The sequence below is a fragment of the Salvelinus alpinus genome, chromosome 4 (genome assembly GCF_045679555.1).
Source record: "Salvelinus alpinus chromosome 4, SLU_Salpinus.1, whole genome shotgun sequence".
NCBI classification, from domain to species: Eukaryota; Metazoa; Chordata; class Actinopteri; order Salmoniformes; family Salmonidae; genus Salvelinus; species Salvelinus alpinus.
The window spans coordinates 97450704-97469838 of NC_092089.1; the positions used below are offsets into that span (position 1 = coordinate 97450704).

At 47.3% G+C, this 19135-nt stretch overlaps 1 protein-coding gene across 2 annotated transcripts in view; it reads right to left on the reverse strand.

Moving 5' to 3' along the window:
- LOC139574756 (glutamate receptor 3-like) overlaps positions 1-19135 on the reverse strand; it is a 328769-nt gene that overhangs the window by 85054 nt on the left and 224580 nt on the right. For both annotated transcript variants that reach the window (XM_071399624.1, XM_071399622.1), the window contains exons 8-10: positions 17675-17779; positions 7053-7163; positions 3997-4203 (exon numbers count right to left, since the gene is read on the reverse strand). In XM_071399624.1, the coding sequence (XP_071255725.1) occupies positions 3997-4203; positions 7053-7163; positions 17675-17779 (423 nt within the window). The remainder of the gene's footprint in view (positions 1-3996; positions 4204-7052; positions 7164-17674; positions 17780-19135) is intronic.

A 19135-nucleotide genomic window follows, 5' to 3' on the forward strand; every position in this document is an offset into this window, starting at 1 on the left:
ACTGAGACGCGGTGGATGGACAGACATAAATAACCACACTGAGACGCGGTGGATGGACAGACATAAATAACCCCACTGAGACGCGGTGGATGGACAGACATAAATAACCACACAGAGACGCGGTGGATGGACAGACATAAATAACCCCACTGAGACGCGGTGGATGGACAGACATAAATAACCACACAGAGACACCGGTGGATGGACAAACATAAATAACCCCACTGAGACGCGGTGGATGGACAGACATAAATAACCACACAGAGACGCCGGTGGATGGACAGACATAAATAACCACACTGAGACGCGGTGGATGGACAGACATAAATAACCACACTGAGACGCGGTGGATGGACAGACATAAATAACCCCACTGAGACGCGGTGGATGGACAGACATAAATAACCCCACTGAGACGCGGTGGATGGACAGACATAAATAACCCCACAGAGACACGGTGGATGGACAGACATAAATAACCACACTGAGACGTGGTGGATGGACAGACATAAATAACCACACTGAGACGCGGTGGATGGACAGACATAAATAACCCCACAGAGACACGGTGGATGGACAGACATAAATAACCACACTGAGACGCGGTGGATGGACAGACATAAATAACCACACAGAGACACGGTGGATGGACAGACATAAATAACCACACTGAGACGCGGTGGATGGACAGACATAAATAACCCCACAGAGACACGGTGGATGGACAGACATAAATAACCACACTGAGACGCCGGTGGATGGACAGACATGAATAACCCCACTGAGACGCGGTGGATGGACAGACATAAATAACCACACTGAGACGCGGTGGATGGACAGACATAAATAACCACACTGAGACGCCGGTGGATGGACAGACATAAATAACCACACTGAGACGCCGGTGGATGGACAGACATAAATAACCACACTGAGACGCCGGTGGATGGACAGACATAAATAACCACACTGAGACGCGGTGGATGGACAGACATAAATAACCACACTGAGACGCGGTGGATGGACAGACATAAATAACCACACTGAGACGCGGTGGATGGACAGACATAAATAACCCCACTGAGACGCGGTGGATGGACAGACATAAATAACCACACTGAGACGCCGGTGGATGGACAGACATAAATTTCCACACAGAGACGCCGGTGGATGGACAGACATAAATAACCACACTGAGACGCCGGTGGATGGACAGACATAAATAACCACACTGAGACGCGGTGGATGGACAGACATAAATAACCACACTGAGACGCCGGTGGATGGACAGACATAAATAACCACACTGAGACGCCGGTGGATGGACAGACATAAATAACCACACTGAGACGCCGGTGGATGGACAGACATAAATAACCACACTGAGACGTGGTGGATGGACAGACATAAATAACCACACTGAGACGCGGTGGATGGACAGACATAAATAACCACACTGAGACACGGTGGATGGACAGACATAAATAACCCCACTGAGACGTGGTGGATGGACAGACATAAATAACCACACTGAGACGCCGGTGGATGGACAGACATAAATAACCACACTGAGACGCGGTTGATGGACAGACGGGTGGATGGTGATTGGGCCGGGTGTTCTCTCTCCATCTGATGGGAGTGTGTGTGTGTGTGTGTGTGTGTGTGAACGTTTCTCATTCAGAGGATAATTTCCCAGCGTTAGCGAGCTAAACCAGGAAATGACTACATCCCAAATGGCACTCTATTCCCTATATAGTGCACTACCCACAGGGCTCCTTTCAAAAGTAGTGCACTACGTAGGGATCAGAGTACCATTTGGGATGTAGGCAATCTCTCCCGGCTGATGGTGGTGGAATTGAACAGATGAGGAAACCTAACCCTCATCCATTTTATATACAGCCCTCGGCCCTGCTCCTCGACCGTCGTCTCGGAGGAGAGGGAGTAAAGGGGAATCGTTTTGGAGGGTTTGAGGCTTTTAAAGGGGACTAGTGAGAAATGTAAAAGTGGGACTGAGCGCACCAGAAGATACTGAGGTGAGAGGTCAGAGCCCGTATTCAGAAAGCTTCTCAGAGTAAGTGTGCCGGTTTAAGATCAGTTTAGCCTTTTAGACCACATTGAACACAATGACATAGACAAGGGGCCCAACCCTACATCAGAGACAAGGGGCCCAAACCTACATCAGAGACAAGGGGCCCAAACATACATCAGAGACAAGGGGCCCAAACCTACATCAGAGACAAGGGGCCCAAACATACATCAGAGACAAGGGGCCCAAACCTACATCAGAGACAAGGGGCCCAAACATACATCAGAGACAAGGGGCCCAAACCTACATCAGAGACAAGGGGCCCAAACCTACATCAGAGACAAGGGGCCCAAACATACATCAGAGACAAGGGGCCCAAACCTACATCAGAGACAAGGGGCCCAAACATACATCAGAGACAAGGGGCCCAAACATACATCAGAGACAAGGGGGCCCAAACCTACATCAGAGACAAGGGGCCCAAACCTACATCAGAGACAAGGGGCCCAAACATACATCAGAGACAAGGGGCCCAAACCTACATCAGAGACAAGGGGCCCAAACATACATCAGAGACAAGGGGCCCAAACATACATCAGAGACAAGGGGGCCCAAACCTACATCAGAGACAAGGGGCCCCAAACCTACATCAGAGACAAGGGGGCCCAAACCTACATCAGAGACAAGGGGCCCCGAACCTACATCAGAGACAAGGGGGCCCAAACCTACATCAGAGACAAGGGGCCCCAAACCTACATCAGAGACAAGGGGGCCCAAACCTACATCAGAGACAAGGGGGCCCAAACCTACATCAGAGACAAGGGGCCCGAACCTACATCAGAGACAAGGGGGCCCGAACCTACATCAGAGACAAGGGGGCCCAAACCTACATCAGAGACAAGGGGCCCAAACATACATCAGAGACAAGGTGGCCCAAACCTACATCAGAGCACCAGTTGTACTTTACGTCAACAGGAGACAGGCTATAAACACTGTAACATAATCACATTTTTAAGACATAACTTTTCTCTTTCAACTGCTGGTAGTAAATGTTAAAACAAATGTTGCGTCCCAAATGCAACTCTATTCACAAAATATTGTGCACACTATAGAGCCCTATAGATCCTGGTCATTAGTAACCCACACTATAGAGCCCTATAGATCCTGGTCATTAGTAACCCACACTATAGAGCCCTATGGATCCTGGACATTAGTAACCCACTATATAGAGCCCTATGGATCCTGGTCATTAGTAACACACTATAGAGCCCTATAGATCCTGGTCATTAGTAACATACTATATAGAGCCCTATAGATCCTGGTCATTAGTAATGCACTATATAGAGCCCTATGGATCCTGGTCATTAGTAACCCACTATATAGAGCCCTATGGATCCTGGTCATTAGTAACACACTATATAGAGCCCTATGGATCCTGGTCATTAGTAACCCACTATATAGAGCCCTATGGATCCTGGTCATTAGTAACGCACTATATAGAGCCCTATAGATCCTGGTCATTAGTAACCCACTATTTAGAGCCCTATGGATCCTGGTCATTAGTAACCCACTATATAGAGCTCTATGGATCCTGGTCATTAGTAACCCACTATATAGAGCCCTATAGATCCTGGTCATTAGTAACCCACTATATAGAGCCCTATGGATCCTGGTCATTAGTAACCCACTATATAGAGCCCTATGGATCCTGGTCATTAGTAACGCACTATATAGAGCCCTATGGATCCTGGTCATTAGTAACCCACTATAGAGCCCTATGGATCCTGGTCATTAGTAACCCACTATATAGAGCCCTATGGATCCTGGTCATTAGTAACACACTATATAGAGCCCTATGGATCCTGGTCATTAGTAACGCACTATATAAGGAGTACAGTTCTATTTGGGACGCATCCTTTGGTGAAGTAACAATGAACATCAGTGAGAGACTTAGAGATGACTCCACTCACCCCATAGACCAGTTCCCCCACCATCCCGTTCCACGTCTTGGTGTCTGGATCCCGCGCACCGTACTTCCCGTCTGCTACTACTGACAGTTTGTATCTTATCCCCACATGTTTTGCAATTTCAGCAGCTAAATCGACACAGTAGCCTTCATATCTGTCATTCCCCTCCAGATTCATCTGGTGTTTCTTGTACATCACATAAGGGGCTTCCTGTTAACAGTCAGATCACACGCTGGTTTATTGTCACACACACACACATGCTCACACACCCCTCCCCCACACACACAGTCCCAAACCAGGAAGCAGCTTCAGCAGCAGTCTCATGCAGGCATGCATGTGCAGATGACACACCACAGATGCATTGAGGTATATGTTGATAACAGCAGGATGACAAGCCAGGTAGTTGTTTTACCAAGCTGTGGTGGCTAGCGTACTCCCAGCCCTAATTCACCCAGCATCCTGTCTCTCAGCCTAGGGAACCGTTGTGTGTGCATTTGTGTGTGTGTCTGCATGTGTGACAAACTAACAGTCCAAGAGGACCACAGGCTTCTCACAGTGTCTGGCTAAGGCTACAATATGCCTTAGTTCGAGGTATGTGGTCTTCAACAGATGCTGGGTGTATTGGTAGGCTGGGTGTGGGTTAGCTCAGAGTGGGGTGGAGATGGGGGTGGAGGTTCATAAAGTAAATGGCCGTGACTTGGATCAGGAAGTGAGTACTGCTGTATTCATATCTCAACATAATCATCAACAAGCACGTTTCATCAATCAATGTGCAAAGGGGGAAGGCTTTAATAATAATCATTCAAAAAAACTAAAACAAAAGGGTGACATTTTCATTCTAATCCCAAAACTCAAATAAAAAATGACCATAATAGTTAATAAATAAATATTTAAAACACCACCAGGAGAGGGCAGCGTGCTTTTCTCCCCTCCATTTTCAAACACTGGTGGTGGTGCAGCTAGCTTGTTGCTATGGTTTCATCATTACCCTACACACACTGGTGGTGGTGCAGCTAGCTTGTTGCTATGGTTTCAACATTACCCTACACACACTGGTGGTGGTGCAGCTATCTTGTTGCTATGGTTTCATCATTACCCTACACACACTGGTGGTGGTGCAGCTAGCTTGTTGCTATGGTTTCAACATTACCCTACACACACAGTGGTGGTGGTGCAGCTAGCTTGTTGCTATGGTTTCATCATTACCCTACACACACTGGTGGTGGTGCAGCTAGCTTGTTGCTATGGTTTCATCATTACCCTACACACACTGGTGGTGGTGCAGCTTGCTTGTTGCTATGGTTTCATCATTACCCTACACACACTGGTGGTGGTGCAGCTAGCTTGTTGCTATGGTTTCATCATTACCCTACACACACTGGTGGTGGTGCAGCTAGCTTGTTGCTATGGTTTCATCATTACCCTACACACACTGGTGGTGGTGCAGCTAGCTTGTTGCTATGGTTTCATCATTACCCAACACACACTGGTGGTGGTGCAGCTAGCTTAATGTTATGGTTTCATTACCCAACAAAAGAAGAGCTGCTGCTCACACAGAACCGACGACACCATTTGAGACAACACATAATTAGAGGGTTGCAAGTGCAGAAGCAATGGCTTGTTTGTTCTGTGCTGAATGTAACTCCTCTTCACCCTTGCTCTATTGTAAATGACCCCCACCCGAGTTAACATAGTGTTTATCTACTGGTGCTGTTATCCAGTCTGAAGCCTTTAAATGCTTCCTTTTTAGAGAGAGAGAGAGAGAGAGAGAGAGAGAGAGAGAGAGAGAGAGAGAGAGAGAGAGAGAGAGAGAGAGAGAGAGAGAGAGAGGAGAGAGAGAGAGAGAGAGAGAGAGAGAGAGAGAGAGAGAGAGAGAGAGAGAGAGAGAGAGAGAGAGAGAGAGAGAGAGAGAGAGAGAGAGAGAGACAGGGACAGACAGAGACAGAGAGAGAGCGACAGATAGAGACAGAGAGAGAGCGACAGATAGAGACAGAGAGCGACAGATAGAGACAGAGCGCGACAGAGAGAGAGAGAGAGCGACAGAGAGAGAGAGAGAGAGAGCGACAGAGAGAGCGACAGAGAGACAGAGAGAGAGAGAGAGAGCGACAGAGAGACAGAGAGAGAGAGAGAGACCAATCAGAATCCAGATTTCATGTAATGTGTAATAAGGAAAACTACATATAACTATTGGGACCGCCATCACTTTTCAAATGTTTTGCTTTCATGAGTGTTCCTTTACTATTCAAAGGTTGTCTATAGCACAAGGTCATTATGACAGCTGACATTGACAGCTCCCTGAACTTTTTTGCATTCAGGGCAGAGAAAGTCATTTCAAACACTTATTAATGAGCAAATATGGTAAAATATTAGTGTGAAATGAATAATTCCCATTGCAGTCAACACTGCTGCCAGGAAATCTAAGCAAATCTCTCTCCTTCCTGCCAAAGCAACTCACTGGAGGCTGTACACAGAACCAGCCCTCAGAGGAACAAAACAAAATAGATAAAAAAACAAAAACGATATTATAATTCTTATCCTCCCTCAAATGTGCTTTATTTTGCCTTGTCTTTGAGAAGCCATTGCAGTATCATCACCAGGATCATCATAATGTTCTCCTCCTCCTCCTATCCCAGATTGTCATTGAACCATTTACTTGATGAGGACAGACAAGACAGGCTCTACTTACGTACGGATGGCGGATGTTGGTTTGTATGTGTTTTCTATTAGATGGAGTCAACTCAACCCATTTACCCACTTACTCATGTATCATATATTACCAATATTGTGATGTCACTGCTACGACAGGCCACTGAAGTATGAGAATTCTAAATGCTTTGTCACCCACACGGATACAGTTGAAACACTCTCTTCTCCTTACAGAGGGATCGACTGTTTCAACGTGTAGTGAGTAGATGCAAGGCAAACACAAAAAAGATGTGGTTCTGCCCAGCCCAGGACAGACTGTATCAACCGGTTAGGCATCAACACCGCCGCCCACGGCCCTGACTGGCAGAATACGTTGTGGTGAACACATTTCAAAGTTGCCATGGAAAGTGTACCATAATAGTAGTGACCACAATCGTTCGGTTTTCCACAGAAGAAGACTCGTTGGCGACCACCTGTTGTTCTAACACATTTACTAATCGCTGGTACTCGTTCCAGTAGCCAATCTGAAACAGAGAAAACACAGGTTAGCATAGCAACCATAGAATTAGAATGAGTTCTATTCTTCTAATTCTATGTTAACAACATTCCCTGTGTTCGACCCCCCACCCCCACCGACCCCGCACCCATAACCCCCTCCCTCCCCTCCACTATATACAGTGTATAAACAGTTAAGTAGGAATATTTTAGTAACACGTTATAACTGCTTATATGTGCTTATAACAGATAATTACACATTATAATTGCTTATATGTGCTTAATAACACATTATACATTCTTATATGTGCTTAATAACACATTATAAATACTTATATGTGCTTAAAACAAGTAATAACACATTATTCGCTTGTAAGAAAAGCGTGAAATGTACTCTAATAATAAATAAGAGCAACCTTATATAGATACTGGAAGTGAGCCTAAATCTACTATGATTCCACCGGTGTAGCAGAGTAGCCTTATAGATACTGGAGGGGAGCCTAAATCTACTGTCATTCCACCGGTGTAGCAGAGTAGCCTTATAGATACTGGAGGTGAGCCTAAATCTACTGTCATTCCTCCGGTGTAGCAGAGTAGCCTTATAGATACTGGAGGTGAGCCTAAATCTACTGTCATTCCTCCGGTGTAGCAGAGTAGCCTTATAGATACTGGAGGGGAGCCTAAATCTACTGTCATTCCACCGGTGTAGCAGAGTAGCCTTATAGATACTGGAGGTGAGCCTAAATCTACTGTCATTCCTCCGGTGTAGCAGAGTAGCCTTATAGATACTGGAGGGGAGCCTAAATCTACTGTCATTCCACCGGTGTAGCAGAGTAGCCTTATAGATACTGGAGGGGAGCCTAAATCTACTGTCATTCCTCCGGTGTAGCAGAGTAGCCTTATAGATACTGGAGGTGAGCCTAAATCTACTGTCATTCCACCGGTGTAGCAGAGTAGCCTTATAGATACTGGAGGTGAGCCTAAATCTACTGTCATTCCACCGGTGTAGCAGAGTAGCCTTATAGATACTGGAGGGGAGCCTAAATCTACTGTCATTCCACCGGTGTAGCAGAGTAGCCTTATAGATACTGGAGGGGAGCCTAAATCTACTGTCATTCCTCCGGTGTAGCAGAGTAGCCTTATAGATACTGGAGGTGAGCCTAAATCTACTGTCATTCCACCGGTGTAGCAGAGTAGCCTTATAGATACTGGAGGTGAGCCTAAATCTACTGTCATTCCACCGGTGTAGCAGAGTAGCCTTATAGATACTGGAAGTGAGCCTAAATCTACTGTCATTCCACCGGTGTAGCAGAGTAGCCTTATAGATACTGGAGGTGAGCCTAAATCTACTGTCATTCCTCCGGTGTAGCAGAGTAGCCTTATAGATACTGGAGGTGAGCCTAAATCTACTGTCATTCCTCCGGTGTAGCAGAGTAGCCTTATAGATACTGGAGGGGAGCCTAAATCTACTGTCATTCCACCGGTGTAGCAGAGTAGCCTTATAGATACTGGAGGTGAGCCTAAATCTACTGTCATTCCTCCGGTGTAGCAGAGTAGCCTTATAGATACTGGAGGGGAGCCTAAATCTACTGTCATTCCACCGGTGTAGCAGAGTAGCCTTATAGATACTGGAGGGGAGCCTAAATCTACTGTCATTCCTCCGGTGTAGCAGAGTAGCCTTATAGATACTGGAGGTGAGCCTAAATCTACTGTCATTCCACCGGTGTAGCAGAGTAGCCTTATAGATACTGGAGGGGAGCCTAAATCTACTGTCATTCCACCGGTGTAGCAGAGTAGCCTTATAGATACTGGAGGGGAGCCTAAATCTACTGTCATTCCACCGGTGTAGCAGAGTAGCCTTATAGATACTGGAGGGGAGCCTAAATCTACTGTCATTCCTCCGGTGTAGCAGAGTAGCCTTATAGATACTGGAGGTGAGCCTAAATCTACTGTCATTCCACCGGTGTAGCAGAGTAGCCTTATAGATACTGGAGGTGAGCCTAAATCTACTGTCATTCCACCGGTGTAGCAGAGTAGCCTTATAGATACTGGAGGGGAGCCTAAATCTACTGTCATTCCACCGGTGTAGCAGAGTAGCCTTATAGATACTGGAGGGGAGCCTAAATCTACTGTCATTCCACCGGTGTAGCAGAGTAGCCTTATAGATACTGGAGGGGAGCCTAAATCTACTGTCATTCCACCGGTGTAGCAGAGTAGCCTTATAGATACTGGAGGGGAGCCTAAATCTACTGTCATTCCACCGGTGTAGCAGAGTAGCCTTATAGATACTGGAGGGGAGCCTAAATCTACTGTCATTCCACCGGTGTAGCAGAGTAGCCTTATAGATACTGGAGGTGAGCCTAAATCTACTGTCATTCCTCCGGTGTAACAGAATAACAGACAGCGGGTCTAATTTAAACCCTGGCACATCCAGCTACACAGGTTGTAGGGTAAGTAATTGATATTGGGTTGTGTGATTTGAATACACACTCAGTAATGATTCATAATGCTCCAGCTCTGCTCAGACGCCTGCCTTTCTGCACCGCAGGTCTACTATCTTAATTTGATCCCTCTGTTCCGCAGAGAATTTTTCCTGCGGAGCAAGAAAATGCAAATTCTAGCCATCTAAAGATTTGTAATTTCCTCTTTAAAATGTCAGACTCGTCACCCCTCATACCAGCATGTGTCAACACCTACAAAAATGTCCATTAATTATAAAAACAAGTACTCACTCTCAAAACCATGTGAAGGAAAGAACCTAAAGAGATTGAGATAACTATGGTGAACATACTTACGCCTCATTGGGTTATTCCTTCACATGGTTTTTGAACTCTACTGACATGTTCTCTCCAACGCACCGGTTGCCTTTCCTTCTAGCCTCATACTGGCTATCTACATTCATTATAATCCACATATAAAATTCACATTTCCTGTTGCTGCAGGATTATTTTCCTGCTGTAGCAAACTGGCTCAAATGAAGATCCTACGTATATATGTATTCCTGCCCCTGCAGCGATATACTATTATACTGCAGTTTAAGATGTACATCAATACCTTCTACTGCAGCGATATACTATTAAACTGCAGTTTATGTTGTACATCAATACCTTCTACTGCAGGTATATACTATTATACTGCAGTTTAAGTTGTACTTAAATACCTTCTACTGCAGGTATATACTATTATACTATTATACTGCTGTTTAAGTTGTACTTAAATACCTTCTACTGCAGCTATATACTATTATACTGCAGTTTAAGATGTACATCAATACCTTCTACTGCAGCGATATACTATTAAACTGCAGTTTATGTTGTACATCAATACCTTCTACTGCAGGTATATACTATTATACTGCAGTTTAAGTTGTACATAAATACCTTCTACTGCAGGTATATACTATTATACTATTATACTGCTGTTTAAGTTGTACATCAATACCTTCTACTGCAGCTGTATACTATTATACTATTATACTGCAGTTTAAGTTGTACATCAATACCTTCTACTGCAGGTATATACTATTCTTGTGATCAAGACAAAGGAGCTGATTGTGGACTACAGGAAAGGGGCCGAACAGGCCCTCTCTCACCCCCGTCACCCCTCATACCAGCCCTCTCTCACCACCGTCACCACCGTCACCCCTCATACCAGCCCTCTCTCACCACCGTCACCACCGTCACCCCTCATAACAGCCCTCTCTCACCACTGTCACCACCATCACCCCTCATACTAGCCTTCTCTCACCACCATCACCACCATCACCCCTCATAACAGCCCTCTCTCACCACCATCACCCCTCATACTAGCCTTCTCTCACCACCGTCATCACCGTCTCCTCTCTCACCTGCCGTCACTCCTCATACCAGCCCTCTCTCACCACCATCACCCCTCATACCAGCCCTCTCTCACCACCGTCACCCCTCATACCAGCCCTCTCTCACCACCGTCACCCCTCATACCAGCCCTCTCTCACCACTGTCACCACCATCACCCCTCATAACAGCCCTCTCTCACCACCATCACCACCATCACCCCTCATAACAGCCCTCTCTCACCACCATCACCCCTCATACTAGCCCTCTCTCAACACCGTCACCCCTCATAACAGCCCTCTCTCACCACCATCACCCCTCATACCAGCCTTCTCTCACCACCGTCATCACCGTCTCCTCTCTCACCTGCCGTCACTCCTCATACCAGCCCTCTCTCACCACCATCACCCCTCATACCAGCCCTCTCTCACCACCGTCACCCCTCATACCAGCCCTCTCTCACCACCGTCACCCCTCATACTAGCCCTCTCTCACCACCGTCACCACCATCACCCCTCATACTAGCCCTCACTCTCCTCTATAACCTGTCATTGTCTGCCTGGAATTTGGGCGTCATTGTCATGACCCTAAGTGACAATCTATCTCTATGTCTGCCTCAGTCTCTCGCTTTCTCTCTCTCTTTCTCTTTCTCTCTCACTCTCTCTCTCTGATTCTCTCTCTTTCCTCCTCCTGTCTCTATCCGGCTGTGAGGGGTGAGACACCAGGGCTGTGGGGCGTTAATTGGTGGTGTATTGTGCATGGAAGGCAGCCAGCAGGTTTGACTACACACCGTGCAGTGATCTAAGCTCACAGTCATCTAGCACTGTCACGTGTCAGATAAAATGGTTGCTAGCAAGGGTTGGAACTGGTTAATGTAGAAGAACAAAGTTATTTGAGGAACAGAACCCGATCCGGAAACCAAAGTGATCTATACTGTTCCCGGAACAGAACCGGTATTTTAAAAGCATTACAACTGGTTAATACCGCTATATTAGGTTCCAGGCATTTTGTTCCTGTCCCACAGAAATTGCAACAAAGCGCCTATGCAAAGCCCTCACTCTGTCACTCAGAAATGTATTCCAGCGTCTGCCTGCCAGCTGGAAATCTTTACCAGTGGGTGTGTATAGTCTGCCTGCCAGTCCCCTCTGAAGCATAGGTTACTGTAGCCCCTCCCCTCTGAAGCATAGCTTACTGTAGCCGCTCCCATCTGAAGCATAAGTTACTGTAGCCCCTCCCCTCTGAAGCATAGGTTAATGTAGCCCCTCCCCTCTGAAGCATAGGTTACTGTAGCCCCTCCCCTCTGAAGCATAGGTTACTGTAGCCCCTCCCCTCTGAAGCATACGTTAATGTAGTCCCTCCCCTCTGAAGCATAGGTTACTGTAGCCCCTCCCCTCTGAACCATAGGATACTGTAACCCCTTCCCTCTGAAGCGTAGGTTACTGTAGCCCCTCCCATCTGAAGGATAGGTTACTGTAACCCCTCCCCTCTGAAGCATAGGTTACTGTAGCCCCTCCCCTCTGAAGCATAGGTTACTGTAGCCCCTCCCCTCTGAAGCATAGCTTACTGTAGCCGCTCCCATCTGAAGCATAAGTTACTGTAGCCCCTCCCCTCTGAAGCATAGGTTAATGTAGCCCCTCCCCTCTGAAGCATAGGTTACTGTAGCCCCTCCCCTCTGAAGCATAGGTTACTGTAGCCCCTCCCCTCTGAAGCATACGTTAATGTAGTCCCTCCCCTCTGAAGCATAGGTTACTGTAGCCCCTCCCCTCTGAACCATAGGATACTGTAACCCCTTCCCTCTGAAGCGTAGGTTACTGTAGCCCCTCCCATCTGAAGGATAGGTTACTGTAACCCCTCCCCTCTGAAGCATAGGTTACTGTAGCCCCTCCCCTCTGAAGCATAGGTTACTGTAGCCCCTCCCCTCTGAAGCATAGGTTACTGTAGCCCCTCCCCTCTGAAGCATACGTTAATGTAGTCCCTCCCCTCTGAAGCATAGGTTACTGTAGCCCCTCCCCTCTGAACCATAGGATACTGTAACCCCTTCCCTCTGAAGCGTAGGTTACTGTAGCCCCTCCCATCTGAAGGATAGGTTACTGTAACCCCTCCCCTCTGAAGCATAGGTTACTGTAGCCCCTCCCCTCTGAAGCATAGGTTACTGTAGTCCCTCCCCTCTGAAGCATAGGTTACTGTAGCCCCTCCCCTCTGAACCATAGGATACTGTAACCCCTTCCCTCTGAAGCGTAGGTTACTGTAGCCCCTCCCATCTGAAGGATAGGTTACTGTAACCCCTCCCCTCTGAAGCATAGGTTACTGTAGCCCCTCCCCTCTGAAGCATAGGTTACTGTAGCCCCTCCCCTCTGAAGCATAGGTTACTGTAGCCCCTCCCCTCTGAAGCATACGTTAATGTAGCCCCTCCCCTCTGAAGCATAGCTTACTGTAGCCGCTCCCATCTGAAGCATAAGTTACTGTAGCCCCTCCCCTCTGAAGCATAGGTTAATGTAGCCCCTCCCCTCTGAAGCATAGGTTACTGTAGCCCCTCCCCTCTGAAGCATAGGTTACTGTAGCCCCTCCCCTCTGAAGCATACGTTAATGTAGTCCCTCCCCTCTGAAGCATAGGTTACTGTAGCCCCTCCCCTCTGAACCATAGGATACTGTAACCCCTTCCCTCTGAAGCGTAGGTTACTGTAGCCCCTCCCATCTGAAGGATAGGTTACTGTAACCCCTCCCCTCTGAAGCATAGGTTACTGTAGCCCCTCCCCTCTGAAGCATAGGTTACTGTAGCCCCTCCCCTCTGAAGCATAGCTTACTGTAGCCGCTCCCATCTGAAGCATAAGTTACTGTAGCCCCTCCCCTCTGAAGCATAGGTTAATGTAGCCCCTCCCCTCTGAAGCATAGGTTACTGTAGCCCCTCCCCTCTGAAGCATAGGTTACTGTAGCCCCTCCCCTCTGAAGCATACGTTAATGTAGTCCCTCCCCTCTGAAGCATAGGTTACTGTAGCCCCTCCCCTCTGAACCATAGGATACTGTAACCCCTTCCCTCTGAAGCGTAGGTTACTGTAGCCCCTCCCATCTGAAGGATAGGTTACTGTAACCCCTCCCCTCTGAAGCATAGGTTACTGTAGCCCCTCCCCTCTGAAGGATAGGTTACTGTAGCCCCTCCCCTCTGAAGCATAGGTTACTGTAGCCCCTCCCCTCTGAAGCATACGTTAATGTAGTCCCTCCCCTCTGAAGCATAGGTTACTGTAGCCCCTCCCCTCTGAAGCATAGGTTACTGTAGTCCCTCCCCTCTGAAGCATAGGTTACTGTAGCCCCTCCCCTCTGAACCATAGGATACTGTAACCCCTTCCCTCTGAAGCGTAGGTTACTGTAGCCCCTCCCATCTGAAGGATAGGTTACTGTAACCCCTCCCCTCTGAAGCATAGGTTACTGTAGCCCCTCCCCTCTGAAGCATATGTTACTGTAGCCCCCCCCCCCCCCCCCCCGAAGCATAGGTTACTGTAGCCCCTCCCCTCTGAACCATGGGTTACTGTAACCCCTTCCCTCTGAAGCGTAGGTTACTGTAGCCCCTCCCATCTGAAGGATAGGTTACTGTAACCCCTCCCCTCTGAAGCACAGGTTACTGTAGCCCCTCCACTCTGAAGGATAGGTAACTGTAGCCCCTCCCCTCTGAAGCATATGTTACTGTAGCCCCTCCCCTCTGAAGCATAGGTTACTGTAGCCCCTCCCCTCTGAAGCAAAGGTTACTGTAGCCCCTCCCCCCTGAAGCATAGGTTACTGTAGCCCCTCCCCTCTGAAGGATAGGTTACTGTAGCCCCTCCCCTCTGAAGCATAGGTTACTGTAGCCCCTCCCCTCTGAAGCATAGGTTACTGTAGCCCCTCCCCTCTGAAGCATAGGTTACTGTAGCCCCTCCCCTCTGAAGCATATGTTACTTTAGCCCCTCCCCTCTGAAGCATAGGTTACTGTAACCCCTCCCCTCTGAAGCATAGATTAATGTAGCCCCTCCCCTTTGAAGCATATGTTACTGTAGGCCCCCCCCACTGAAGCATAGGTTACTGTAGCCCCTCCCCTCTGAACCATGGGTTACTGTAACCCCTCCCGCCGGAAGCATCGGTTACTGTAACCCCTCCCCTCTGAAGCATAGGTTACTGTAGCCCCTCCCCTCTGAAGCATATGTTACTTTAGCCACCCCCCCCCCCCCACTGAAGCATAGGTTACTATAGCCCCTCCCCTCTGAACCATGGGTTACTGTAACCCCTCCCCTCTGAAGCATCGGTTACTATAGCCCCTCCCATCTGAAGCATATGTTACTGTAGCCCCTCCCCCCTGAAGCATAGGTTACTGTAGCCCCTCCCCTCTGAAGGATAGGTTACTGTAGCCCCTCCCCTCTGAAGCATAGGTTACTGTAGACCCTCCCCTCTGAAGCATATGTTACTTTAGCCACCCCCCCCCCCCACTGAAGCATAGGTTACTGTAGCCCCTCCCCTCTGAAGCATCGGTTACTATAGCCCCTCCCATCTGAAGCATATGTTACTGTAGCCCCTCCCCCCTGAAGCATAGGTTACTGTAGCCCCTCCCCTCTGAAGGATAGGTTACTGTAGCCCCTCCCCTCTGAAGCATAGGTTACTGTAGACCCTCCCCTCTGAAGCATAGGTTACTGTAGCCCCTCCACTCTGAAGCATAGGTTACTGTAGCCCCTCCCCTCTGACGCGTAGGTTACTGTAGCCCCTCCCCCCTGAAGCATAGGTTACTGTAGCCCCTCCCCTCTGAAGCATATGTTACTGTAGCCCCTCCCCTCTGAAGCATAGGTTACTGTAGCCCATCCCCTCTGAAGCATAGCTTACTGTAGCCCCTCCCCTCTGAAGGATAGGTTACTGTAGCCCCTCCCCTCTGAAGCATAGGTTACTGTAGCCCCTCCCCTCTAACGCATAGGTTACTGTAGCACCTCCCCTCTGAAGCATAGGTTACTGTAGCCCCTCCCCCCTGAAGCATAGGTTACTGTAGCCCCTCCCCCCTTAAGCATATGTTACTGTAGCCCCTCCCCTCTGAAGCATAGTTTACTGTAGCCCCTCCCCTCTGACGCATAGGTTACTGTAGCCCCTCCCCTCTGAAGCATAGGTTACTGTAGCCCCTCCCCCCTGAAGCATAGGTTACTGTAGCCCCTCCCCCCTTAAGCATGGGTTACTGTAGCCCCTCCCCTCTGAAGCATAGTTTACTGTAGCCCCTCCCCCCTTAAGCATATGTTACTGTAGCCCCTCCCCTCTGAAGCATAGTTTACTGTAGCCCCTCCCCTCTGACGCATAGGTTACTGTAGCCCCTCCCCTCTGAAGCATAGGTTAATGCAGCCCCTCCCCTTTGAAGCATAGGTTACTGTAGCCCCTCCCCTTTGAAGCATAGGTTACTGTAGCCCCTCCCCTCTGAAGCATAGGTTACTGTAGCCCCTCCCCTCTGAAGCATAGGTTACTGTAGCCCCTCCCCTCTGAAGGATAGGTTACTGTAGCCCCTCCCCTCTGAAGCATAGGTTACTGTAGCCCCTCCCCCCTGAAGCATAGGTTACTGTAGCCCCTCCCCCCTTAAGCATAGGTTACTGTAGCCCCTCCCCTCTGAAGCATAGTTTACTGTAGCCCCTCCCCTCTGAAGCATAGGTTACTGTAGCCCCTCCCCTCTGAAGCATATGTTACTGTAGCCCCTCCCCTATGGATCATAGGTTACTTTAGCCCCTCCCCTCTGAAGCATAAGTTACTGTAGCCCCTCCCCTATGGATCATAGGTTACTTTAGCCCCTCCCCTATGGATCATAGGTTACTTTAGCCCCTCCCCTCTGAAGCATAAGTTACCGTAGCCCCTCCCCTTTGAAGCATAGGTTACTGTAGCCCCTCCCCTTTGAAGCATAGGTTACTGTAGCCCCTCCCCTCTGAAGCATAGGTTACTGTAGCCCCTCCCCTCTGAAGCATAGGTTACTGTAGCCCCTCCCCTCTGAAGGATAGGTTACTGTAGCCCCTCCCCTCTGAAGCATAGGTTACTGTAGCCCCTCCCCTCTGAAGGATAGGTTACTGTAGCCCCTCCCCTCTGAAGCATAGGTTACTGTAGCCCTCCCCTCTGAAGGATAGGTTACTGTAGCCCCTCCCCTCTGAAGGATAGGTTACGTTAGCCTACTGTCGACGTTCCACGCATGATTCTGAAATTAGGGAGAGATGCTTAATTAGAGAACGTGGAATGGATTCACTTTTCAGTGCTAGTTTTTCAGTGCTCTCTCCTCACCCGCAGTTGCATCTCTCGCCCTACACTGTGACTGACAGTGTGTATGTGTTTTGTCTTTCATTATGATTAAACCATGCTGTTACGGAAAAATACAATTTGCTCATAACGTCTTTCCAATATAGCACACTAGCTCGGTACCGGTGCCCCATGTATATATCCTCGTTATTGTTATTATTATTGTGTTACTTTTTATTATTACTTTTTATTTTAGCTTACTTGGTAAATATTTTCTTCCTCTTGAACTGCACTGTTGGTTTCACGGTAAAGTCTGCACTTGTTGTTTTCGGCGAATGTGGCAAGTAAAGTTTGATTTGATTTAAATTGCTTTCCCGCTCCATAGCAAACATAGCAAAGTTCATCCTGTTCATCCTGTGATGTAGACATTTTCTGCTCAAAATGAGATGTAAAAGCTGTGTCGGTATGGAGTTATAGAGAGCTCTGTAGATGGATGTGCACGTGAGTGCCTGCACCTTTTTGGGCCCCCCTGTTCTCATCTCATAGACGTCTATAGTGTAGTTGGACCTCCGGCCATAGCTGTCAAACTGGATGTTCCCCGTCATCCCCTGAACCTGGACCTGCACCGCGGGACAGTAAAACACAGAGACAAAACACACAGAACAACGTGTAATACAGACTGCCATGTTATTATCAAAACACACAGAACAACGTGTAATACAGACTGCCAAGTTAATATCAAAACACACAGAACAACGTGTAATACAGACTGCCGAGTTATTATCAAAACACACAGAACAACGTGTAATACAGACTGCCGAGTTATTATCAAAACACACAGAACAACTTGTAATACAGACAGCCAGGTTATTAACAAAACACACAGAACAACGTGTAATACAGAAAGCCAGGTTAATATCAAAACACACAGAACAACGTGTAATACAGACTGCCATGTTAATATCAAAACACACAGAACAACGTGTAATACAGACTGCCAAGTTAATATCAAAACACACAGAACAACGTGTAATACAGACTGACAAGTTATTATCAAAACACACAGAACAACGTGTAATACAGACTGCCATGTTATTATCAAAACTCACAGAACAACGTGTAATACAGACTGCCATGTTATTATCAAAACACACAGAACAACGTGTAATACAGACTGCCAAGTTATTATCAAAACACACAGAACAACGTGTAATACAGACTGCCATGTTATTATCAAAACACACAGAACAACGTGTAATACAGACTGCCAAGTTAATATCAAAACACACAGAACAACGTGTAATACAGACAGCCAGGTTATTAACAAAACACACAGAACAACGTGTAATACAAAAAGCCAGGTTAATATCAAAACACACAGAACAACGTGTAATACAGACTGCCAAGTTAATATCAAAACACACAGAACAACGTGTAATACAGACTGCCAAGTTAATATCAAAACACACAGAACAACGTGTAATACAGACTGCCAAGTTAATATCAAAACACACAGAACAACGTGTAATACAGACAGCCAGGTTATTAACAAAACACACAGAACAACGTGTAATACAAAAAGCCAGGTTAATATCAAAACACACAGAACAACGTGTAATACAGACTGCCAAGTTAATATCAAAACACACAGAACAACGTGTAATACAGACTGCCAAGTTAATATCAAAACACACAGAACAACGTGTAATACAGACTGCCATGTTATTATCAAAACACACAGAACAACGTGTAATACAGACTGCCAAGTTATTATCAAAACACACAGAACAACGTGTAATTAAGACTGCCAAGTTAATATCAAAACACACAGAACAACGTGTAATACAGAAAGCCAGGTTAATATCAAAACACACAGAACAACGTGTAATACAGACTGCCAAGTTAATATCAAAACACACAGAACAACGTGTAATACAGAAAGCCAAGTTAATATCAAATTTGGAAATGGCTGGTAT